At 41.7% G+C, this 26,243-nt stretch overlaps 2 protein-coding genes across 2 annotated transcripts; both read right to left on the bottom strand.

The window, feature by feature from the left end:
• Positions 1–3,500: 3,500 nt before the first annotated feature.
• LOC138953088 (tRNA (adenine(58)-N(1))-methyltransferase non-catalytic subunit TRM6-like) lies at positions 3,501–26,197 on the bottom strand. The gene is made up of 12 exons (XM_070324867.1): positions 26,027–26,197; positions 25,176–25,318; positions 22,434–22,534; positions 20,875–20,966; positions 20,471–20,551; positions 11,116–11,240; positions 9,682–9,727; positions 7,609–7,942; positions 6,296–6,384; positions 5,929–6,031; positions 4,542–4,628; positions 3,501–3,870 (listed from the first exon to the last, which is right to left on the bottom strand). The coding sequence occupies exons 1-12, from the start codon at positions 26,113–26,115 to the stop codon at positions 3,787–3,789; spliced, it is 1,374 nt and encodes a 457-aa protein (XP_070180968.1). The 5' UTR covers positions 26,116–26,197; the 3' UTR covers positions 3,501–3,786.
• Positions 13,864–19,273, bottom strand: LOC138952497 (uncharacterized). The gene is made up of 4 exons (XM_070324184.1): positions 18,174–19,273; positions 17,751–17,916; positions 15,710–15,990; positions 13,864–15,008 (listed from the first exon to the last, which is right to left on the bottom strand). Exons 1-4 carry the CDS (start codon positions 18,439–18,441, stop codon positions 13,864–13,866), a joined length of 1,860 nt encoding a protein of 619 aa, XP_070180285.1. The 5' UTR covers positions 18,442–19,273.
• Positions 26,198–26,243: the final 46 nt, after the last annotated feature.

Here is a 26,243-nt window from a genome sequence, read left to right as displayed (position 1 = left end):
TTTTTTCTTTGTCATTCTTGTTGCTTCTTCCCTCAGTCTTTCACAGTGCCTGCTGTGCCATGCATGACGGTGTGAGGAGTGAATCAAGCGTGTCTGTCGCTCACCTGGGCATGTGTTCACCTGTTGTCTGTTGCATACGTCTGACTGACCTGTGTATGTGTTTCACCTGTTGTCTGTTGCATACGTCTGACTGACCTGTGTTTGTGTTTGACCTGTTGTCTGTTGCATACGTCTGACTGACCTGTGTTTGTGTTTCACCTGTTGTCTGTTGCATACGTCTGACTGACCTGTGTTTGTGTTTGACCTGTTGTCTGTTGCATACGTCTGACTGACCTGTGTTTGTGTTTCACCTGTTGTCTGTTGCATACGTCTGACTGACCTGTGTATGTGTTTCACCTGTTGTCTGTTGCATACGTCTTACTGACCTGTGTTTGATCTGTTGTCTGTTGCATACGTCTTACTGACCTGTGTTTGTGTTTCACCTGTTGCATACGTCTGACTGACCTGTGTTTGTGTTTCACCTGTTGCATACGTCTGACTGACCTGTGTTTGTGTTCACATGTTGTCTCTTGCATACGTCTTACTAACTGGTGCCCATGTGGGCGACAGCTGTGTGTGCCAATTTGAAGCTGTGTGGCATTTATGGAAACTGTGTTCCTTGGGTGCAAACCATGTCACTCAAGCTTAGCGGATAGCACACCTGTGAGATATGTTGCATTGTACAGTGCTAGTTTTCTGCGAGCTTTTATTGTTTCTGTTACTTAACATTCCTAACACAAAGTGTCTGATAATACTCGCTGCACACACTTTCATTTCTGAGGCATTTCGTCATAACTCCAGCGATAAAGTGCACTGTAGCCACGTTGTGCCCAACACATGGATAGTCACTACTCAGCTACAACTCTAGCAACTCTAGTGCAATTCACCACACTGGCATTCAAAAGGAGACAGAGGGGTTAGTGTGTGTGTGTGTGTGTGTGTGTGTGTGTGTGTGTGTGTGAGAGAGAATTGTACAGTGTAACCTGAGGGTGATGGTGACGTAAAGTTGGCAATGCTCATTGAGTAGAGCAAAGACCAACAGCAAAACTTACAAGACTCATTTGCAGTATTTTCTTGCTTTTTTTCCACAATGGTTGTACAGCGCTGGGAGCAGGGTTTAACCCTGGATATTTGCGCTCTAAAAATATGAATATTATTATTATTATTATAATCATAACAAATGTAGATTGTGTCCAGTGTTTTTGCGACTGTGTCTTGGACAGACACCGGGTGATGTGTTGCATGTGTCAGCGTTGGGGGCTCTCTTTTACTAGCTACATGTATTATGTTTGTAACGCACAATTCATTTGGCAATACATAGTCTTTTTTGCTTTGTGTATGGATGCTGTTCATTTGTATTGTAGCTAAGGTTGAGGTGAATGTAAATCCTTTTTATTCCTTCACATATAAAGTTGACAGAAACATCCAGCGCATGTAGAACATGTAGCTTTAAAGGCAGCTCTTGAATGGCACTGTTTGATATTCCTTGGCTCGATCTTACTTGTACGGTGTGCTTGATGTTATCAATCTACGTGGTAACAGTAGTTCTTATTCACGCTGTTACCCCCCGCGGGTTAGGGGGAGTCCCATATTGGTTGGGACGAGAAAGAATTTACCCGATGCTACCCAGCATGTCGTAAGAGGCGACTAACGGTTCTGTTTCTCCTTTTACCCTTGTTAAGTGTTTCTTGTATAGAATATAGTCAATGTTTGTAAAGATTTTAGTCAAGCAGTATGTAAGAAATGTTAAGTCCTTTGTACTGGAAACTTGGATTCTCCCAGTAAGGTCATATATTGTATTACGTTGCAAGCCCCTGGAGCAATTTTTTGATTAGTGCTTTTGTGAACAAGAAACACTTAACAAGTGGCTCTATCCCATCTCCCCCCTTTCCCCTATCCCATCTCCCCCCTTTCCCCGTCGCGATATAACCTTGAATGGTTAAAAACGACGTTAAACACCAAATAAAGAAAGAAAGAAAGATTCACGCTGTTCTGCTTTTGGTTTTGATTCAGGATAGAAAGGGGTTCTCTCATGAGTTGGATCAGCTTTTGGTTTTGATTCAGGATAGAAAGGGGTTCTCTCATGAGTTGGATCAGCATAGATTTGGATTCATTCAGCCCCTCTACCACACTCAGTAAGGTTTGTTTTTGCGCAGTGCAATGAACGACACCCCATAATGTGACTGGGGCAACATCTGTATGAAATCCTAGTGTGTCTCACTGGTGTGCTATGTACACGTGTGGTTGCATTTTTTGTTTTCAGCCTTGACTTTACTTTACATTACACTAATCATTAGTCATTCAAATGATATGTTGTGTTAATTATTGGTTAGTTTTGTGTTTTATATCTCATCTTGGAATGAAATGTGTGTATTGAGTCAGCATTGTAGTCATCAAAGACAACAAATCATTTTCTTCTTTTTTGCATGTATCAAATATGTAAAGTGTGACAGCCTGAAATGAATCACTTTTATGTATCAGTGACTGTGTAGCCTTTCTTTTTCTATTTCATTTGAGATTATTATTTGCATTCAATTGACTGGGTTCAGAGACTGCAGTTGACATGTTTACAGACAAGGTGAAGTTTTACTGTACTTTGTATGTCTTGTCTTCTTCATTTGTAATATAACTTGTTTCTTTGCAGATCTCATTTTAAGTTTTACAGTTTTAAAGAATAATGGTTCCAACTCTGAAACCATTCCCAGGAATACATGTATTATTGCTACATGTATCTGTGACAACAAAAATTTTATTTTATGCTTTTCCTGTTTTCAGACATGGGTTTTTGATTGTCAAACTGAAAGTGAGGTTTGTGTGTTTAGAAGCGTGCAATAATATATATGTATTATCTGTATGGTATGTTTGGGACTTTTTATTATATGATTTTATTCTTTTTTCAATGTTTGCTTTTTGTACGGTCTGCAGTTCTGTCCTGACTGATAGCTCTGACAAAACGTAAGCAACGTCTGCAGTTCTGTCCTGACTGATAGCTCTGACAAAAAGTAAGCAACGTCTGCATTTCCCCCTTTCTCTTTGTCACTCCCAGTTCTTCCTCCGCTTACACAGCATTTATTGTTGCCTTGGTCGCATTGCTTCCACTTGTTCCAATAAACTATTCATTAACTACCTAGCCTTGTGTCAAGTTACACTTCTTTCTCTCACTTTGTACGAGTGCGTTTGAACATGCATGTTTGCGTACATGTGTGCATGTTTGTTTCTGCCTGTGTTCATGCATCTGTGAGTGTGTATGTCTGTGAGTGTGTATGTCTGTGAGTGTGTATGTCTGTGAGTGTGTATGTCTGTGAGTGTGTATGTCTGTGAGTGTGTATGTCTGTGAGTGTGTATGTCTGTGAGTGTGTATGTCTGTGCTTTTCTGTCAGCATAACCGATGTTACAACCACATGCACATACTGACAAAATAAACAAAATTGAACATTTGAAGAAAACAGCAAAACATAAGCTGAATTTGTCTCATGCATTTAATCAACAAAATCTGTTTGATAACAATATCTTGTGTGGTGTGACCCCAACACACCTGGCATCACCTGGGCGGTGTGCAACCACTGGTCTACATGGCTTTCTTAGTCAACATCACAGTGCGTGTGGATCATTGGCATGCGGCACAAAGCAACCAATGCTCATCACAAAAGTTACCTGCCTGACAATCACACACGCCTGACACACCGCTGCCGCCAAGCAGGTTTACGGTGAAGCTGGGAGTGTTGGAGTGTGGGTGTGCTGCAGTCGCTATGACGTGATGTGCGTGAAGGACAGCAGGTAGCCCCCGGTACCAGACATGCTCATCAGGGCGTGTGTTCTGGACGGCAACACCTGCAACAGTATATCACAATCTGTTAGCGCTTACAACAAAGTTAGCACATGGCAACTACTGCAAAACAACACACAAAAATACCTGCAATACCAGACAAAACGTAAACACTTTAGAAAGAGTACATTGTTGTAATGACTGTGACACTCAGCACCACCCAGTAACCGGAAGTTTCCATCATCTCACAGTGTCACAAATACACACATCACCTCTCCAAAATAACAAGAGAGCTAAAGTTTCCATCATCTCCCAGTGTCACAAATACACACATCACCTCTCCAAAATAAGAAGAGAGCTAAAGTTTCCATCATCTCCCAGTGTCACAAATACACACATCACCTCTCCAAAATAACAAGAGAGCTAAAGTTTCCATCATCTCACAGTGTCACAAATACACACATCACCTCTCCAAAATAACAAGAGAGCTAAAGCTTCCATCATCTCCCAGTGTCACAAATACACACATCACCTCTCCACAATAACAAGAGCTAAAGCTTCCATCATCTCACAGTGTCACAAATACACACATCACCTCTCCAAAATAACAAGAGAGCTAAAGCTTCCGGGCAGAATGCGATTTCCTATTCCTATTTTTCCTATGGTTTGCTTCAAGGAGATAAAGATAAAGAGGAGAAATCCCAGAGCACCAGCAGTAGGACCAATAACAACCTACCTGATAGTGTCTGTACCAGGACTCAGCCAGTTTCATCTGAACGCCACGCCCACTCTCCTTCACCACACTGTAACACTCCACCAGCGGCTGAAAACAACGTCACAGGCAAACCGCAACTTACTTTTACTATACTTACATGCCACGCAAAATTCATGCACACAGAATTCAGAGGGTAAAAAAATTATTCAATAACTAAAAAAAATTACATCAATCAAAACATCACTTGCAAAACAATTAAATGAACTCTGAATAAATATAATTATAAAACAAGTCGCGTAAGGCGAAAATACAACATTTAGTCGAGTAGCTGTCGAACTCACAGAATGAAACTGAGCGCAATGCAACGCAGCAAGACCGTATACTCGTAGCATCGTCAGTCCACCGCGCACGGCAAAGGCAGTGAAATTGACAGGAAGAGCGGGGTAGTACTTGCGCTGAGAAGGATAGCACGCTTTTCTGTACCTCTCTTTGTTTTAACTTTCTGAGCGTGTTTTTAATCCAAACATATCATATCTATATGTTTTTGGAATCAGGAACCGACAAGGAATAAGATGAAAGTGTTTTTAAATTGATTTTAAAAATTTAATTTTGATAATAATTTTTATATATTTAATTTTCAGAGCTTGTTTTTAATCCGAATATAACATATTTATATGTTTTTGGAATCAGCAAATGATGGAGAATAAGATGAACGTAAATTTGGATCGTTTTAGAATTTTTTTTTTTTTTTTACAATTTTCCAATTTTTAATGACCAAAGTCATTAATTAATTTTTAAGCCACCAAGCTGAAATGCAATACCGAAGTCCGGGCTTCGTCGAAGACTACTTGATCAAAATTTCAACCAATTTGGTTGAAAAATGAGAGCGTGACAGTGCCGCCTCAACTTTCACGAAAAGCCGGATATGACGTCATCAAAGACATTTATCAAAAAAAGGAAAAAAACGTTCGGGGATATCATACCCAGGAACTCTCATGTCAAATTTCATAAAGATCGGTCCAGTAGTTTGGTCTGAATCGCTCTACACGCACGCACACACGCACGCACACACATACACCACGACCCTCGTTTCGATTCCCCCTCGATGTTAAAACATTTAGTCAAAACTTGACTAAATGTAAAAAGAAATACAAAACAGAAGAGCCTGCCATTAAAATGCATCACTCTGTTCACCCACAAACATGCATCACTCTGTTCACCCACAAACATGCATCACTCTGTTCACCCACAAACATGCATCACTCTGTTCACCCACAAACATGCATCACTCTGTTCACCCACAAACATGCATCAATCTGTTCACCCACAAACATGCATAAACACACAATAGCTTGCTCTCTTCCATACACATACAGACACAAAAGTTGTGTGTTCGATGAGAGCATACCTCTTTATGCTGGCAAAAGACAACCACAGGTCTGGATGGGCCCACGCAGGGCAGAAGTCGCTGTAGTAATGACACTGGGTCATGCCTTGTGGCAATGATCAGACTGAAACACAAACACAACAGAGCACTGCAAAAAGGCAACACCTTTTTCCACAGACAAATCACAAAAACTTTTTTGTTCAATAACATTTTGACTCAGTCTAGCAAGAACGAGGTTCTAAAGTGTGAACAATTCTGCAGAATGAATGTGTCTACTGGTTAAAAGAGTCACCTGTTCATTAAACCTGTGGGGAATGTGCAAATGGAAAAGACAGACACACTACTGAGCTGACAGACATGTTGCAGTGCAGTGAAGCGTGAGACATACCTGTCAAGACTTTTCTCCATCAGGATTGTTGCTGCCTCTTTGACTCTTTCCTGTCTCTCCTGTCTTTTGGCGTCTTGGTCTGCTCGGCCCTGGTTGTCACACACACCACACATAAATCAATGATGAATATGAAAAAAAAGTTCAAGTCATTCTGTTTTACACATTACAAGTTAAAGAATGCAAATATTTGCACACATACTCATGTGCACACCATGACAACACTCCCCCCGCCCAATCCTGATCTACAGATCCATCACCTGTCCACACTCCCCCCGCCCCTCCCAATCCTGATCTACAGATCCATCACCTGTCCAGAGAATGACACGCAAACCATACACCTAGTCCTTAGAATAAGAGACAGGCCCATAGAGAGACAGACAAACCATACACCTAGTCCTTACAATAAGAAACAGGCCCATAGAGAGACAGACAAACCATACACCTAGTCCTCACAATAAGAAACAGGCCCATAGAGAGACAGACAAACCATACACCTAGTCCTTACAATAAGAGACAGGCCCATAGAGAGACAGACAAACCATACACCTAGTCCTTACAATAAGAGACAGGCCCATAGAGAGACAGACAAACCATACACCTAGTCCTCACAATAAGAAACAGGCCCATAGAGAGACAGACAAACCATACACCTAGTCCTTACAATAAGAGACAGGCCCATAGAGAGACAGACAAACCATACACCTAGTCCTTACAATAAGAAACAGGCCCATAGAGAGACAGACAAACCATACACCTAGTCCTTACAATAAGAGACAGGCCCATAGAGAGACAGACAAACCATACACCTAGTCCTTACAATAAGAGACAGGCCCATAGAGAGACAGACAAACCATACACCTAGTCCTTACAATAAGAGACAGGCCCATAGAGAGACAGACAAACCATACACCTAGTCCTTACAATAAGAGACAGGCCCATAGAGAGACAGACAAACCATACACCTAGTCCTTACAATAAGAGACAGGCCCATAGAGAGACAGACAAACCATACACCTAGTCCTTACAATAAGAGACAGGCCCATAGAGAGACAGACAAACCATACACCTAGTCCTTACAATAAGAAACAGGCCCATAGAGAGACAGACAAACCATACACCTAGTCCTTACAATAAGAGACAGGCCCATAGAGAGACAGACAAACCATACACCTAGTCCTTACAATAAGAGACAGGCCCATAGAGAGACAGACAAACCATACACCTAGTCCTTACAATAAGAGACAGGCCCATAGAGAGACAGACAAACAGAGATTGAGAGAGTATGTCAAGGAATTGTTCATAGGGGCACTTACATTCTTGCTCTGATCAGCATGTCTTTTGTTCCCTTTCCTTGCAGACCCGTCTTTCATCGCTCCTGCCTCTTCTTTGTCCTTATCTTCTGCACCATCATCACCTTCCATGTCCTTATTATTGCCACCGCTATCGTCATCACCACCGGCCACTGCCGCTTGCGTCGGCTGTGAACTGTTGTGTTGTTTTTGCTGTGTTGTTGGATCAGTGTGGTCGGTTTCTGGCTGGTCTGCGTCTAAAAAAGTTCCATTCTCAAGAGACGCCAGTTTGTTAAGGGGGAACTCAAGAAGAATTTTGGACTGACTCTCTAGGAAGTTGAAGCTGTTGACCATGTGCCTGGAGACAGAAACACACAGTCCTTAGAGAACAGTTAGAACAAGTGTCAGACTGCGTTCATTGTTACACAGTCCTCTTGCATCTGCTTTACTTGCTTCACATCCCAGCAATTTCAGCAAATGCTATTGTACCTATGTCTTAAAGGCACAGTAAGCCTCCCGTAAACCAGCACAGATACAGTCAGGCTTTTACACACAGTACAAAAACACCCTTTCATTTAAACACTCACCAAACGGGAACATCCTAGGTGCCCTACGAAAAGAGCGAGCAATTTTTAAAGAATTAATTTTGCAGATTGTCTCTCAGACAATCGGACCGTGGTGCGTTTTGGCGCTAGACCTAACTTTTAAAATCTAAATAATAAATTGACAGCTTGTTACACAAACATTCTTAAATCATAAAAGAATTCTTTTTTCATCAAGACAAGATCAGTACAATTCAAAGTTTTGAAAGTTTGAAAAAAGAAAAGCCCGGAAGCAGGGTCACGCAAGGTCGTGGTTCTCGTAGCAGATGACGATTTATGCCTATCGCCAGTTCCTCTGAACAGTCAAAAGCCATCGCTAAAGTTCTTGTGAACCACAGCCGTTTGTTTCGTGCATAGTCAGAGGTACATAATAACGTGCTATTGCAGATAAGCTCACATCGAGTCGCATTCAAATTACTAACTGACGACTACATTGTGAAAAAGGGAAACTGGATCACACGGGTTCACGATGGCTCAGGGGTAAGATAAACCATGCAAAAATAAAATATTTGAAAATTGCTCGCTCTTTACGGAGGGCACCTAGGATGTTCTCAAGCAGTGAGTGTTTAAATGAAAGGGTGTTTGTACTGTGTGTAAAAGCCTGACAGTATCTGTGATGGTTTACAGGAGGCTTACTGTGCCTTTAAAGGTGGTCGTCTACATTTTTGCTTTTTTTCAATAATCTTATGGTTACATTTCGCTAAAAAGTTATGTCAGATGATGAATGAACCATGGGGAAAAAAGTTATAGAAAAAAAAATATATGTAAAAAAAGATTTTATTTTTGGGTAGCGTGACTCACGCTTCCAATATTTTGTTTTCTGTTTGCTGAGAACATGTGCTTTGCCTAAAAATACTGACCAATCAAATTCATGTCACTATGCTTATAGCCACGCCCAAACAAGTGCAGCAACAGTTTGACACTGGAGCGCTGTCCACGCTTTTTTTTAAACGCACTGGATTTGAGAGGAGTTTAGCGCTTGGCATTTTCCAAATAAGGATATCCTACTATGAGTATTACGCTGGAATACTACAATGATTTTCAAACGGCTACACTGGCTTCGTCTTTCCTGATCGAAAGGGGGTGTATTGTTGATAATTGTAGATAATAGACTCTGCATTTTAATGGTCAAATGGCGATTTCGGTATAAAAATGTAGACAAGGACCTTTAAGCTGGTGCCTATCTTACCCATGGTGTGTAAATGGGTAAGGTGTCTCAAGTATAGTTGCCTTCAGTTCCCTGCAAGAGCAGTCTGTCACATCTCACATTTGGTGTAAGACCTGATGGTATGTATATCGTGCTGGTGGACTGTCAGTATTGGGAGAATTATCCTGAACAAGAAACACAATACTATACATAAAGAGTATGCACACATTACACAACTGTTTTATTAACTTAACAACTTGATCCCTTGCGCACACACACCATCACTTGCTAATGTGCAAGACTTGGACAGGTGTGTCCCATGTGGGACAGTGAGGCAGGTATAGTTACCTGTTCATGTCATTACCAGGGTACAGGTGAAGCACTCTTCCATCACCTGCACAAACAACAACACTCACGTCAACAGCAGCTCAGTAAATAATGAGTGACATCACTACATACAATGGGTCACGTCAACAGCAGCTCAGTAGATAATGAGTGACATCACTACATACAATGGGTCACGTCAACAGCAGCTCAGTAGATAATGAGTGACATCACTACATACAATGGGTCACGTCAACAGCAGCTCAGTAGATAATGAGTGACATCACTACATACAATGGGTCACGTCAACAGCAGCTCAGTAGATAATGAGTGACATCACTACATACAATGGGTCACGTCAACAGCAGCTCAGTAGATAATGAGTGACATCACTACATACAATGGGTCACGTCAACAGCAGCTCAGTAGATAATGAGTGACATCACTACATACAATGGGTCACGTCAACAGCAGCTCAGTAGATAATGAGTGACATCACTACATACAATGGGTCACGTCAACAGCAGCTCAGTAGATAATGAGTGACATCACTACATACAATGGGTCACGTCAACAGCAGCTCAGTAGATAATGAGTGACATCACTACATACAATGGGTCACGTCAACAGCAGCTCAGTAGATAATGAGTGACATCACTACATACAATGGGTAACGTCAACAGCAGCTCAGTAGATAATGAGTGACATCACTACATACAATGGGTCACGTCAACAGCAGCTCAGTAGATAATGAGTGACATCACTACATACAATGGGTCATGTCAACAGCAGCTCAGTAGATAATGAGTGACATCACTACATACAATGGGTCATGTCAACAGCAGCTCAGTAGATAATGAGTGACATCACTACATACAATGGGTCACGTCAACAGCAGCTCAGTAGATAATGAGTGACATCACTACATACAATGGGTCATGTCAACAGCAGCTCAGTAGATAATGAGTGACATCACTACATACAATGGGTCACGTCAACAGCAGCTCAGTAGATAATGAGTGACATCACTACATACAATGGGTCATGATTCTGTCACAACAAAATGTTCAGAAATGTATTGCTCTCTTCAATCTCCTCTCCAGATCTTATAGTCCTAAGGCAATCATTTCCTGAATTTTCACAGACCGTACATGTCCTTAGAATTCTACAAACAACCTCACACTTGCAAATAGACTTGCTGATGTAAGAGAGAGGTCGATCAAACAGAAAGTACATGACTGCATCTTAGCTTGACCTTTTGAGGGGATGAAGGCTAATGGAGGGGAGAGCGGTGTGTGGATTGTTGCTGTTGTTGTGGGACTACATTCATCTTGTCTGTGTTTGTTATTTATTCACACACACACACACACACACACACACACACACACACACACACACACACACACACACACACACACACACACACACACACACACACACACACACACACACACGTACCTGCCATCTTCTCCATGACAGAGCCCAGCACCAGCCCCTGACACGACTCCACCACAGCGACCCTTGACCCCGACATCACGTTGCTGTAACTCAACAGCTGGGACAGGCTGTCTGCTCGCAGGTTGCTGTCACAACAAAAACATATCATTGTCTTAATTGAAATCTGTTTGTTTGGAATTAAATAACACATCCCATTTGGATAACCAGCCAAGCAATTAGCTGAGAGTATATGTGACCGGATCTGACAAAATGGTAGATAACCCGATTTTTGGAAAATTTTAGATATGCATATCATCTGAAAGCTTAGAAAACAAGCTTTCATGTGATGTTTGAATGAAAAGGATACTCCCAAAAATGAAGACTCAGGAGCAGTTTGAAATACGGGTATTGATGGCGGCCATTTTGAGGAAATTGGACTTAAAGTTTGGACACATTCAACAGCGAAGAGTCCCTAGCAACCATGCTTAAATTTCGTTCTAATGGAATGAAATGTGTTCAGAGTACACTAAACAACAGATTTATGCTTGTTTCCATGGTGATTTTGTATCAATGTAGGATTTGTGAGATTTTTAAAAGTACAGTTGATAGTGAAAATGTGATTCGAGAAACTAGGTCTCACCAAAATAGCATTCAAAATTATCCATGCTCTTCCATAAAATACATAATGCCAATGGGTGTATAACAACTTACTAAAAGCCATGTGCAACTGAAACCTTTTCTCAAATAATTTAGTGTCTTAGTTTGTAAAGCATAAGCTTGATATTTTAAGTATTATTATTAACGTTCATTTTTACGAACCGAAACAATAAGTCACAGAGTACTGATCTCACTTGGGTTTTATTTGTGGTTACTTGAGTGAACTTAAATATGAACGATACATCAATCTCATTAACTGCCCCTCGCCACGCTCACGTGGCGAGAAGTTCTTTTGTGTAAGTGCATGTGCTAACAAACTGAATTACAGCTGAATCAGAGCTGTACTGAACACGCACTCATCCGCTCGTTTCATTCTTATCAGTCACTCCCACAAATTAATTGTCCACACCAGCTGTTTGCAGTTAAGTCCACGTAAAGTGAAATGTTATTGAATTAAAGCTTTTTATGATTTTAACTTTTGGTAAAAAATCATAGCAATTTCAAAATCAATTTTCCAAAACATATTTACAAAAAACATGAAAAAGTTTAGCATCAAATTATAGCACAGCAGGGCACTGCTGGCCGATTGTCCCCCTGCCCTTCTGTTGGGTCAAACAAAGGGGCCAAATACATATTTACAACAACAAAAAAGTTTAGTATCAGATAGCCCGGCCGGGCACTGCTGACTGGTTGTCTCTCCTGCCCTTCTGTTGGGTCAAACGAAGGGATCAAACATAGCAAATTAAACATCAATTTACCAAAACAAAAAACAAAACAAAAAAACAGTTTCGCGTTAAATGGCCAGCAGGGCAGCTGACTGATTGTCTCCCCTGCCCTACTGTTGGGTGAAACAAAGGGGGCATTCTGCGGGTCATGCACAGAAAGAAACCAAGCCGAAATACAGAAACTGATAACAGTAGTAGAATGAGCCAGGGGATTACTTCCCTCGACCCGACCCTTTTTCTTTATTTGGTGTTTAACGTTGTTTTCAACCACGAAGGTTATATCGCGACGGGCTAAGGGTCAACCAGGTTAGTAAGTCTACCCGAGAACAAAAATGCCAGATGCCACGGTCGCGGGCTACTCAACCCAAACCACTCAGGGCGAAAGGAAGTAGGCTGTGGACCGATGCGATCTGTGGACTAAAGCTAAAGCTTCGGTTCCAGACCAATCAATGACGGTACTGCACCGAAGCTCAAACGGTGGTGTCAGCTCACCCTGGCATGGCATGCAAGAAAAACAACAACAGCGAAATGTAGAGCAGGAAACTGATCCGAACATACAAATTATCTCTCTTGACTATTACAATGGACATCAACCAGCGACATGAAACAAAGCTCCAGCGCCACCAAGTTACAAAATGAATGCCTTCATTGATAAAATGGAGGAGGGGTGGGTGGCGGAAAAATGTTCACCAAATACAAAAACTTGACCTTTCAGCTTGCTGGAATCTTGCGTAATGACGCTAAGCTAAGCTCTGTGCGGGGCACTGTCCGCCGCATCGGTCAGTTCCAGCGGTCCGCTACAAGCCAATCAAAGAAAGGCGCATGCAATCACACAAAAACATGAATATTTCAAACGAATCTGGAGAGAGAGAGAGAGAGAGGAGAGAGAGAGAGAGAGAGAGAGAGAGAGAGAAAGAGAGAGAGAGGGAGAGAGAGAGAGAGAGCAGCTTTGAGTCTTGAAGGCAACAGCTGTAACTGTCAGAGAACCGGGTCGAACAGACGAATGTACTGGCAAATACTTTGAACAGAGGTAAGTTTATAATCTAATAATTTTTGTATCAGCATTTTGCTTTGCTATTCCTTACCGTTATCCTTCAACTACACACAAATGATTCCTCCTCGGACAACAGGTTTGAAAGCAAAGAGTCACAATAATCCTGATTCACAAGTCAGTTTAAATAATACACACAATGAACTTCATGATTGCACAGATCTGAAGTCAAGCCAGTTCCATTATTTAAAATGTCAGTCCAGTGATCCTTAAACTTGAAAACATTTACTGCCAAGTCCCGGTAGCATCACACTCACAGTGTGTAGCCAATGTAGTGTACACAAAAATTTACTGCAATATAACACATATACTATGAGTAAGCAGATGGAAAGCAGGTTAGTTGGGGGGTGGACACATCACATCCCTCTTGTCCTCGCGCACAAACTCACGAATCTGGGTGAACAGGTATGTTTGTCGCTCACGCGAGAGTCCGGGGGTGGGCAGAATCAGTGGCATGTCTGCCAAGGCTCGGAAAGCTTCCCGGCTGACCAGCAGGTTTCGCTGCTCCTCAACTTCAGCCAGAGACATCTTCACAAAGACACAGCCAGGGTGCTGGTGTGACATTCTGAAGTGGGCAAACTTCAGCATGCCAGGCAGGCGCTTGAACGCTGGCTTGAGGAAGGTCTGCCAGTCGTAGGTGTTGACAAGAGAAGAGCCATCCTCCCTGCCGACTAGCTGGGGAATGTTAACGTGGCTCACTGGTGTGCTCTCTCGCACGACCTCGCACAAATCATCGAGGCAGGACACCTCGGATCGCCGGAAACACTTTTTTAGCAGGCCAAAGGCCCAGTCGGGAGCAAACTTTGTATGCCCGGCTGGCATGAAGTGTACATTGATCTCTGTGTGAAGGCCTTTCATGACGCGCCAGATCAGGTACCACATTACAAAGTTATTTTTGTTCTGCCCTGAACAGTTGTCACAATGCAGACTGAGCACTTGCTCTCCTAGTCCGTATTTCTCGAAGAAGAAGTGCAAGTAGCTGATTACAGCAGTGGACCCTTTACTGCAGTTGACGCTTTCGTCGACAAGAAAGTTGACTTGTTGAGGGATGGCCTCACAGTTGACACCGAAGATGGCACATTTCCTCGGCACCAGGAAATACATTGGGCCCGGTTGTGCAGCGTTACTTGGAAGATGCACCTGCTGCGCAAACTCAAAGCTATAATGAACAGCAATGGGGCGTGAGTTTGGGGCAGTCTCCGTGAGAGCGGTCAATCCAAGCCCCTGGACAGCCGTCTTGCACTGGGCTATTTCATCTTTGTAGAATTGACGCTCTGCAACCACTATACTCAAGTGTCGCTGTTGCTCCAGGATAAGTTCACCCTTCTCTTCGTCGGTCAGGTTTGCACTGCGAAATATCTTGGTGTTGTTGTTTTGGCACCTCCAACACAAATCCGTCATTGGTCTGCATACCACGATGAATGGGCAGAGCTCACGCCACAGCCTGTTGAAGGTTGTCTTGGCAACAACTTTAGGGTGTCCTGGAACAAATTAATATCAATCTTCACAAAACACGATCACTCACTTTCCTTCGCTAATAGTTGGTCAAGAATTATGATGCATAGCTGACACAGCCTGGTGAATAATGTTGATGCGGCAAACAACTCAGGGGTGTCCTGAAGAAGAAACACATATCACAGTCTTCATGTAAAGCCAAGTCCAGGTTGTGAACGCCCAAAACCCATGTAGTTCTCTGTCGGAATGCTTAAGTCAACAAAAAGTAATGCATATTTCTGTCCAGACACAATGCAAGGTGTGACTTGTAGTAATTCTATCTTTGAAATGTTATGACTAAAATTAATTGAATCTAGTTTTGAAGAAATACAAAAAATGTAGAAACTAACAAAAAAAAACACGTACACATTGAATGCACAGTGCCCTGCAGTGTTATTACAAATAAATCTGTAATTATTATTTATTTTTGAACACAAGCAATGATGCCATACAAACTAATAGGTGTAATTTTGAAAGGGATGAGTAGGGGGAGGAGAGTTTTTCATTCAGTGTCCTTATTGTTTTCCCTTCTTTCGAAGTTTAAATTACGGGGTCATGATTTAAATTCCTGATTAAATTGTTCATGTACCAACATACCAACATTTTATAAAAAAAATGAAACTTTGCAAGCCAACATACTGCTCCATTTGTTTATATATTGATGATGTCTATGCTGCTCTGCTCTCACCTGCCCTTGCTGCAATATCTGCATAGTGCCTGTAGACACGGCTCTTCGGGGCGGATGAGGGTAGCAGCTGTATGTCGGCTCGCTTGAAACCTGGGACACGGCCCGGCAGACTGACAGCATGGTCCTCTGCATACTGCTTTATGAAGTTGAGCACGCGCTGTGTGTCCTCCAGGCTGAGAGAGTTTGTGTTGCTTTTGCGCCCTCCAGATTTCAACTTTCGAGGTGTTAAGCCATTCTCCTTAAAATGGTCCTGAAGGGCCCGTAGTTTGTTGGCACTGACCCTGAAACAAGCACAAAGCAAATTCAATTAAACTCACTTATTTGCACTATTGTTTAAAATATATAAGAATTTTAGAGGTTTGCTAAGGCCAAAAAAAAAGGTTGTATGTTTCTGGTCACCCGACCCTACCTAGTTTTTTCCCCGCCAACCCTAGACTTTTTTTTTATTGCATATTTAGTAAAAACAAGAAGGACAAAGCCCATACGACTCACATGCTTGACCTTGACCTTTACATGACCTTGACCTTCAGGGTCAAGGTCAAAAAACTAAACCTAGCAATGACATACACTAAGAACTGCTTTACACATTTTTCCTACCAAAATACATGTGACCTTGACCCAAGGTCAAGGTCATCCAAGGTCATGCAACACAAAGCTGTTAATTCAAGACATAGGAAGTACAATGGTGCTTATTGGCTCTTTCTACCATGAGATATGGTCACTTTTAGTGGTTCACTACCTTATTTTGGTCACATTTCATAAGGGTCAAAGTGACCTTGACCTTGATCATATGTGACCAAATGTGTCTCATGATGAAACTATAACATGTGCCCCACATAATTTTTAAGTTTGAAACAGTTATCTTCCATAGTTCAGGGTCAAGGTCACTTCAAAATATGTATACAATCCAACTTTGAAGAGCTCCTGTGACCTTGACCTTGAAGCAAGGTAAACCAAACTGGTATCAAAAGATGGGGCTTACTTTGCCCTATATATCATATATAGGTGAGGTATTCAATCTCAAAAACTTCAGAGAAAATGTGAAAAATGTGAAAAATAGCTGGTTTTTAGGCAACATTTATGGCCCCTGCGACCTTGACCTTGAAGCAAGGTCAAGATGCTATGTATGTTTTTTGGGGCCTTGTCATCATACACCATCTTGCCAAATTTGATACTGATAGACTGAATAGTGTCCAAGAAATATCCAACGTTAAAGTTTTCCGGACGGACGGACGACTCGGGTGAGTACATAGACTCACTTTTGCTTCGCATGTGAGTCAAAAAGGAAAAGGAAAAAAAAGCGTCAAAACGAAAGTAAAAGACGGCAGACGACACAAGGGTGATAACCCCGCATCCCTTTTGTCTCATTTGTTTTGTAATGTGTTGTCTTTCTCTTTGTATAGTAAGTCCAGTCTCTTTGCGTCACTGTATAGTTATTTTCTACCCTGACAAAAAAAATAAAAAAATAAAAATAAAAAATAAATAAATCCCTACCTACCTTAGTACCTACCCTATTTTTTTTTTAGCCATGTTACCAGAAACACATACAACTTTTTTGTTGGGGCCTAATACTCCTTCGCCTTGCCTAATCTCCAAAAGAACGGTTGCCTCCTTTCACCATACTTCCCCTCTCTGGGCACACAGACATGCAGGAAAATGTTCTTCCCTATTCTTGGGATGATAACTAATCACTGGCAATAACGGCACTAACTCCAAATTGATGTTCTTTCTTTGTAACTTGAAAGTGCACTACAGTGGACTGGAACCCCTCTTTGGCGACTCTTCCAAATATACCAAACGAGAAAGAGAATGATAAAAGAAATGTACAACATTTTCACACTTAGCACACAAAATCTGTCGTGAGCTTTCAGAAAACTTCCATCTTCTTTCTTCATCTGGGTGGAAAGGGGATATTTGCAGAAGGGACCACGAAGGAAACATTTTCAGAAAATCAGGTGTTTTTTTTTCTTCTTCTAAGGGGCCAATGTACCCGAGTTCCACTATACAGAACAGCATAGGGGACAAACAACAATTTGCTTACCCAAGCAGAGTCTGGAATGTTTTCACACACACCAATCGTCCCATGTACATGTACGTGGATCTGCCCTTCTGTCGCTCCCTCTGTTCCTTGCACCGGCTGGTTTGGGTCATGTCCCCTGTGTGCCTGCAGGAGCTGATTAACCCCAGAATCAGCATGTCTAGTGCATCTGAAAATTACAACAAGGCTGTATAAATGTGAAGCAAATTGATAGTATGGATATTTTAGGCAACTATGCGTAGGTACAAGCCATTATTATTAAAAAATCACTTGTAAGACTAAGATAATAAAGAGAACAACTGAAAGTGTATCACTTTATTTTCACGGAAAAGTGTTGTTAATGTGAAGATGTATGCCCTGGGAGTGTGACTAGGGGTGTAGTTGGTTAATGTTCACATCAAACTTATTCAAAGACTTGTGACATACCTCTATCCATGTCCTTGATGGATAGATTGATGCCCATGATCTCCTCGGTGGTGAACTGCGTAACACAGCCCCGTCTTGGATCTTCAGCAGCTGGTGTGACCTTAAAACATGAATTAAAAAAAATGTAGGACTGACAGGAATAGTTTTGCACCCTATAACAGGAGTGGGAGATTCTTTCGAGCATGATTTGGTTACAAGGCGCTTTACTAACATGACTACAGCAAGCAACAGATACGTATTCAAGCACGCAATTGTACGGAACACACATAATCACAACATAGCCAGCAGACGCCCAATTAGTACTACATAATATCAATCAATCAATGAGTCTTATATCGCGCATATTCCGTGGGTACAGTTCTAGGCGCTCTGCAGTGATGCCGTGTGAGATGAAATTTTATACGGCCAGTAGATTGCAGCCATTTCGGCGCATATTTACCTTTCACGGCCTATTATTCCAAGTCACACGGGTATAGGTAGACAATTATTAACTGTGCCTAAGCAATTTTGCCAGGAAAGACCCTTTTGTCAATCGTGGGATCTTTAACGTGCACACCCAATGTAGTGTACACAACTCACATTATGTTAAGGTAAACACAGAACCAGCAAAAAAGAAAAAAAATAGACAACGCTGCAAAGACCAATCATGGCATACATACACAAAATATTGGTTCACCGTCCCATGTATAGTCACATGCACCACACACCACACACATACACACACACACACACATAATTATACACATGGCCAAACACGCACACACATGCACAGGCACACACACGCTGCCTTCAGTACACACGCACGTACACACACACACACACACTGTGACACACACACACACACACACACACACACACACACACACACACACACACATTCTTCGAAAATGAAAAGCACATCCATTCATACAATCATGTGCAGTCATTCAAAACATGGAGGAAAACAACACCTGAAGAAATGATAGAAAAGGGGTAAGGAGTAAGAGCTTACCTTGATCTGTTTACAGTTACATGAAAACTGCCTCAGCTTTCGTAGCAACTCTGGTGGCGGTGCACCATTGCAGTCGTCCATTTGCTCGTCGCCGCCTGGTCCACTGATGTGGACAATGGGTTCCTCGATTTCAAGTTCTCCGACATCGTCAAATTCTGATTCGGCCAGAACAAAGTCAGGCAGCTGGTTTTCAGTTCGACGTTCGTTATCGTCGCTCTCACTGTCACAATCGCTTGACTCGCTATCGCCCTCTGGACGCTCACTACACTGATTCCCGTCAGAGAGGAAGTACTCGTCAATCAAAGACTTTAATTCTTCTCCTTCCGCTTCGAAAATGTTACCTGCTTTGCAGGAATTTAGCAGAAACGCTAATCTTTTCTCCATGTTTGCAGATCTAAGATCGCCAACGAACACAAGCGGTAGAGAGGCATTACTTCCCCTTAAGACCGCTTCGACCAATCATGAGTGCTGTTTCAGCCGAGAACGGACATTGTTACCAAGGAAGTTTTTGAAAGTGGCTTCTGATTGGTATAAGCCTCTTTCTTGTGTACACCCAAAGAATTGCGTGTTAAACCAGAGATACTGTAGCAGATCTCTGGTTTAAACTTCATAGTTTGCCAACATGATTTAACCTAGAAGCTGGTTTAAAAATAGACACAGTGACATTTCGAACGCTATACGACATGATGGGGTTCTGTAAAGGATTATGCTGTCATTCTTGTTGAAAAGTCGGTCAATTATAGCGTCCTTTGTCTTTATTTAGAGCATGGTAGGTTGATTAAATATCGATTTGGAGGCATTTATAAGCCACTGACATCCAAAAACAGGCAAATATGTGTGTAGAAGTGTCAAAACTATCCACAAATGCCAACAACCCAATTCTCCCATAATTGACCTACATTGGTATATTCAATGTATCTCAAAAGAGGTTCCCGCGGCTTATCTACCATTTTGTCAGATCCGGTCACATATGATCTCTCTCACTCCACATGCACGATAATATTATTTTCTTAATTCTGAACCATCGTTCACAATGAGGTTTGTAACTTCAGACAGTCAAAGGCCTTTCATAAATCAATTACTTGCTTTTTGTACGAGTATTAAAAGTTTATACTTATATTATCTATCATGGATTTTAAAGGAAGAATATATTCATTAGAAATGACATTACTAATGATATCTTTAATTTACTGAGTCGACGAGGGCAGATACATCTAAAACAGTGAATCACCATCATACATTAATTAAGTGTGAAAATGGTCCAGACACACCAGTAGTAGTCAAATCATGCAGCCCAGAATCTCACCAGATTTTGCCAGGGCTGTGGTTGAAAGTGTCCAGTAGCAGACCTGAGTTTGGACGCAGCAGTCGGAACACCACCATGTGTCTGAGAGACAGGAAAGTGTGTTTCAACCACAGTAATCAACATGCTCACAACCAGTTCTTCAACAAAACCCTCACACTCTCTCTCCCTCTCTTTGTCTGTCTGTCTGTCTCTCTTTGTCTGTCTGTCTGTCTGTCTCTCTCTCGCTCTCTCTCAAGATCTTCCTCACATAACAAAAACATTGCACCACAACACTTCTCAACACCTCCCTTACTTTTCTTTCTACCCCTTTTTGTGTGTGTGTGTGTGCATGTGGGTGTGTGTGTGTGGGGGGGGGGGGGCTGTTGGTTGTAATTGGTTGGACAGTTTTTTTTTTAGACACCTACTTTTTCTTTTTCTTTTTGATGTATTTTTGTTGTGAGAACTCTGTCTTTGTCTTGAAGGTTTCACTCTGCTCCACAAGTTTCCCAACAATATCCTGAAAACAGCATGTTCACAGTCACAGCTACATTCCATCATTTACAACACACACAAAACACCTTTGTGACCAACAATGTCCTGAAAACAGCATGTTCACAGTCACAGCTACATTCCATCATTTACAACACACACAAAACACCTTTGTGACCAACAATGTCCTGAAAACAGTCACAGCTACATTCCATCATTTACAACACACACAAAACACCTTTGTGACCAACAGTGTCCTGAAAACAGCATGTTCACCGAGTCACAGCTACATTCCATCATTTACAACACACACAAAACACCTTTGTGACCAACAATGTCCTGAAAACAGCATGTTCACCGAGTCACAGCTACATTCCATCATTTACAACACACACAAAACACCTTTGTGACCAACAGTGTCCTGAAAACAGCATGTTCACCGAGTCACAGCTACATTTCATCATTTACAACACACACAAAACACCTTTGTGACCAACAGTGTCCTGAAAACAGCATGTTCACCGAGTCACAGCTACATTCCATCATTTACAACACACACAAAACACCTTTGTGACCAACAGTGTCCTGAAAACAGCATGTTCACCGAGTCACAGCTACATTCCATCATTTACAACACACACAAAACACCTTTGTGACCAACAGTGTCCTGAAAACAGCATGTTCACCGAGTCACAGCTACATTTCATCATTTACAACACACACAAAACACCTTTGTGACCAACAGTGTCCTGAAAACAGCATGTTCACCGAGTCACAGCTACATTTCATCATTTACAACACACACAAAACACCTTTGTGACCAACAGTGTCCTGAAAACAGCATGTTCACCGAGTCACAGCTACATTCCATCATTTACAACACACACAAAACACCTTTGTGACCAACAGTGTCCTGAAAACAGCATGTTCACCGAGTCACAGCTACACTCCATCATTTACAACACACACAAAACACCTTTGTGACCAACAGTGTCCTGAAAACAGCATGTTCACAGTCACAGCTACATTTCATCATTTACAACACACACAAAACACCTTTGTGACAATTGAAAAGAAACCATTTTAAAGCACAAGGAACTAACACATTAGTTCTTGCGCACCCTACTAATAAAAGAAGCATAGTGCAATATATAGAAATGTCCGTAGTGTTTTATGCTAGACACAGATGAAACCAAAATATGGTTCAGAAAAACACATTGCAACAAATAGTTCTTGCACAGTTCTGTCCTATGAATCCATCTATTTCAATACTAAAGAAGCAGAAACATCATCTTGGCTGTCAAGAAAGACACAACAAAGTAATTGAGACCTGTCAAGAAAGACACAACAAAGTGATTGAGACCTGTCAAGAAAGACACAACAAAGTGATTGAGACCTGTCAAGAAAGACACAACAAAGTAATTGAGACCTGTCAAGAAAGACACAACAAAGTCATTGAGACCTGTCAAGAAAGACACAACAAAGTAATTGAGACCTGTCCTGAGATGCCCTCCTCCTTCATCTTGAGGATGTCGTCCTGAGTCAGCTTCTGGTTGTCTCCCGATGCCACCAGGCTGCGGTTGTCTTTCCCTGACGCTGCACAGCACACAGCAGGGGAGACAACATTATCAGTATCACACAGGTCTCAGTATATATATGAGAGTTTTCAAATATAAATGTTAATATTCCTTTCCTTTTCTTTTTCTAAAACAAAATGTTATTGCGCTTGCAATTCTATAATCTGTTAATTTTTTAGGGTTAATATATTTGCATGAAACCCAAACTCATGTATTTGTAGGACAAGTTGTCAAACAATAAAGTTCTTCTCAGAAGCTGAGGATCTCTTTTCCAATATTATCAGGCTGAGACGAGTACAGTCGAACTCGCTTAAGACGAATCACTGGGGATCGGAAAAAAAGTTCGTCTTAACCAAAATTCGTATTAAGACAATTGATTGATTTTTTTTTTTTTTTTTGTTTTTTAAGTCTTGTACATTTTATGGTGTTTCAATTTGTTTCTTTCGCAACTTTCATGCTGCTTCACGTTTAGACAATAAAGTGACATATTCAGTTACATGTTCATGTGTGTCTCATGTTGAGTGATGATTGTTGAGTTTGAGTGAGAGTGAGCACACAGATGTTTCATCCAGTTGTTACGTTTTTGGTCACACACACGCACACACTGACACTGTCCACATTCGCGGTGTTCTCTGTATCTCTGTATCTGTCTGTTACGCTGCACTTGTAGAACAAGTCATCCAGATGTCTGGCATTGTTGCAGCGGAGTGGGGGGTGCGCAGCTAGTTCTTTATCGTCGTCTGGCTACTGCCAGCGCCGACTTGAAGCTCTCGGTCGATGCCGAGGTTACAGTTCCTATCATTTGTCCGGAATCACTTACCTTGGCGACGGGTAGCAAACCTTGGCCAATTTAGTTTTTTTTTTTTTTTTTTTGCAACATGATGTTCAAATCCAAATCGAAAGCACTGACTGACTGATAAACTATCGCGAACCGGCGAACGCAAACGTTGAGAGTGTGGTTTCCCTTGTCCAAGGGAAACCACTCTGGCATCTATATTTTTTGGCAATGGCTCCCGTTCAAAACATTGATGTTTCGTTTTTGGTATTCGCGAAGGAAATAAACGTCAGTCAGTCAGTCATTCATGTTCAGTGTCTGAGCTATCAATCACTTTGATTCTAAATTTGAAATTGTTTTGTGAGTACAGTGTAATCAGTTTAACTTTATTCAGTGATCGGTTGAGCAATGGTTCAAGCAGTCGACGCAAGGGAAGACTTTGACACATGTATTCAAACTTCTCAAATTCCCATGATATGTCGATCTCGGGACGAGTTTAAAGATTTCGTCATAAGCGTGAGTAAATTACAGACATTATGCATGCTTGGGAATCCAAAAAGTGCTCGTTATAAGCATAAATTCGTTATAAAGAATTCGTTTTAAGCATTTTTTTAAGCATGAAGAAAGAGGTATTCAGTTGGGAACTTAAAACTAATACGTTATAAGTCAAAATTCGTAACTAGCGTGTTCGTTTTAAGTGGGTTCGACTGTATACCACACAATAGGACTACAGTGGGACCCCCTTTTTAGACTCCTCCAGACTCCTCCCCTTTTTAGACTCCTCCCCTTTTTAGACTCCTCCCCTTTTTAGACTCCTCCCCTTTTCAGACTCCTCCCCTTTTTAGACTAGTTACCTTTTACATCTTTTCTATTCATAACCTCTGTATATTTACCTCCATTTTAAGACTCCCCCTTTTTGAGATCGGATTTTCACACATAAGGCCCAAAAAAAAAAATGCTTTGGTTACGGTTTCCCGACCGACCCTAACTTTTTGGGCCGACCCTAAACTTTTTTTTGGTCCTAAAGCTAAAAATAAAATGAACCAAACACATACATACACAAAAAAAAGCCCACACACACACACAAAAACCCACCGAAAACGACAACACCACGGCACAGAGAAAACATCGATCGCCGGCGAGCAGACAACAACAAGCCCGACAAGGGACACCACTCCGCCTTTTACAACTCCCATATCCAAGGGAAGTCAGTCTCGTGCGTGCGTTCGTTCGTTGCGCGAACGTAAAAAAAATGTCGTCTGCATTTGCAATCGTATTCGGAAAGTGTGTTCATATCGAACAAACACGACTGATAAGTCGGTACTCGAAGAGTGCAACCTTGGTGGACATTTTTCATGATTTTCATCCAACTTTGGACGGCAAACTGTTCGGGATAAAATGTGTTGGGTCGACGAAAATAAGTGCCGAGCCCGAAGACTCTTTCGAACTGGACTTTGGCATGACTCTCGAAAACTTGGAAAGTTTCCACATCAAATCACTTCACTTCAAGTGTGTTCGTTTGACTCCTGATGGCAGTGAAGCGGACGAATACACCAATATGAAAATACCTCGAATATCCTGCATACACAAATATTTTTATCATTTCAAGAGGGACCAACCAAAAAACAAAAAAAACAAAAAAAAAGTTTAATCGACCTACCTACCCTATTTTTTTTGGCCATGAAACCGTAACCAAAGCATTTTTTTTTTTTGGCCTAAGATGACATAAAGGTTGAAAAGCTGTAATACCTGTTCCACTCTTCTTGAGGCAAGGATAAAGATGACATAAAGGTTGAAAAGCTGTAATACCTGTTCCACTCTTCTTGAGGCATGGAAGCATTACAAAGAAGAAAAAGATGACATAAAGGTTGAAAAGCTGTAATACCTGCTAAGGTGTTTGAAGCAGTGGCAGAACTGTTGTGAGGAACTACAACAACCAGCTTTCCATGCTGCAGCTCAAACTGTGTTCCATACTTCTGTCCCATCAGGTCTGCCCCTCTCAGTTTGCTTTTCTCAATGAAAATGGTTCTGCAAATCACAAACATCAGTGCATCAACCTTACACAATGCAAAGATACAAACTTAGCCAGTCCGCACCGACACAAACAGCACCGATGTTTGAGGCATGGCAAAATACGCTTTCCTTATAAAGAAAAAAAAGGCTCACAGAAACAGGCACAATTAACGCTGATGGGGTCTATGTCGACCAAAAGAGTGGGATTCCCTGTAGGTGGAGTTCCTGGAGGGTGATTCCCTGTATACAGGGAATACCACAGGATTTAGTTCCTGTAGCGTGTCGCTGATATCGCTGAAAGTCACGTGATGCTTGGCGACATCGGTAGAATTTGATGTTTTTCAATCTTTTTTGATATTTCTTAGAAATTCGAGTATGGTTTGCAAGTTTTATTGAAAAACTCCACCCTGTGGGATTCCCTGTATACAGGGAATCCCCCTCCAGGAACTCCACCTACAGGGAATCCCACTCTTTTGGTCGACATAGACCCCATCAGCACAATTAACTGACACACGCACCAATTTCTGTCTCTCTCTCTCTCTCTCTCTCTCTCTCTCTCTCTCTCTCACTCACTCTCACACACACACACACACACACACACACACACACACACACACGGCGTTCAACTACCCCCCAAGGAATAAAACTAAAACAGTGAAAGCGAAAGTGAAGTACGTGTGCTTTCCAGCCAATATTCTAGCCAAGCAGTTTCTTGTGGTCTACCTGTTTGCAATGACCTGAAACACTTTTGTCTTGTCGTCGGTCTTAAACACAACATGGTCACCACTACTGATCGCGTTGTGATCCTCCATATTGTTGAAACTTCACACCGCAAGTCGCACAGCAAGATTTCCGCGTGTTGTGTCAAAGCACCGGAAATGAGGGCTCTGTGAATCGCTTGCCTAAAGTTAACACATATTTTCTATCATCAACAAAAACA

This window comes from Littorina saxatilis, linkage group LG17 (genome assembly GCF_037325665.1).
Source record: "Littorina saxatilis isolate snail1 linkage group LG17, US_GU_Lsax_2.0, whole genome shotgun sequence".
Lineage (NCBI taxonomy): Eukaryota > Metazoa > Mollusca > Gastropoda > Littorinimorpha > Littorinidae > Littorina > Littorina saxatilis.
This window is presented reverse-complemented; position numbering and strand designations above follow the sequence as displayed.

Bases quoted from the DNA above. Each gene is read 5' to 3' on its own strand.
- LOC138952497 (XM_070324184.1), bottom strand. From the start codon at position 18,441: ATGTGTGTTCCGTACAATTGCGTGCTTGAATACGTATCTGTTGCTTGC. The intron at 15,991-17,750 runs GTAAGCAAATTG...TGCTTGTTTCAG, and splicing joins ACATTCCAGACTCTGCTTGG to GGTCAGTGCCAACAAACTAC. The intron at 15,009-15,709 runs GTGAGAGCAGAG...AATTTGTTCCAG, and splicing joins AGATATTGCAGCAAGGGCAG to GACACCCTAAAGTTGTTGCC.
- LOC138953088 (XM_070324867.1), bottom strand. From the start codon at position 26,115: ATGGAGGATCACAACGCGATCAGTAGTGGTGACCATGTTGTGTTTAAG. The intron at 25,319-26,026 runs GTAGACCACAAG...TGTGATTTGCAG, and splicing joins TTTCAGGTCATTGCAAACAG to AACCATTTTCATTGAGAAAA. The intron at 20,552-20,874 runs GTAGGTGTCTAA...CCTGTCTCTCAG, and splicing joins ATCAAAAAGAAAAAGAAAAA to ACACATGGTGGTGTTCCGAC.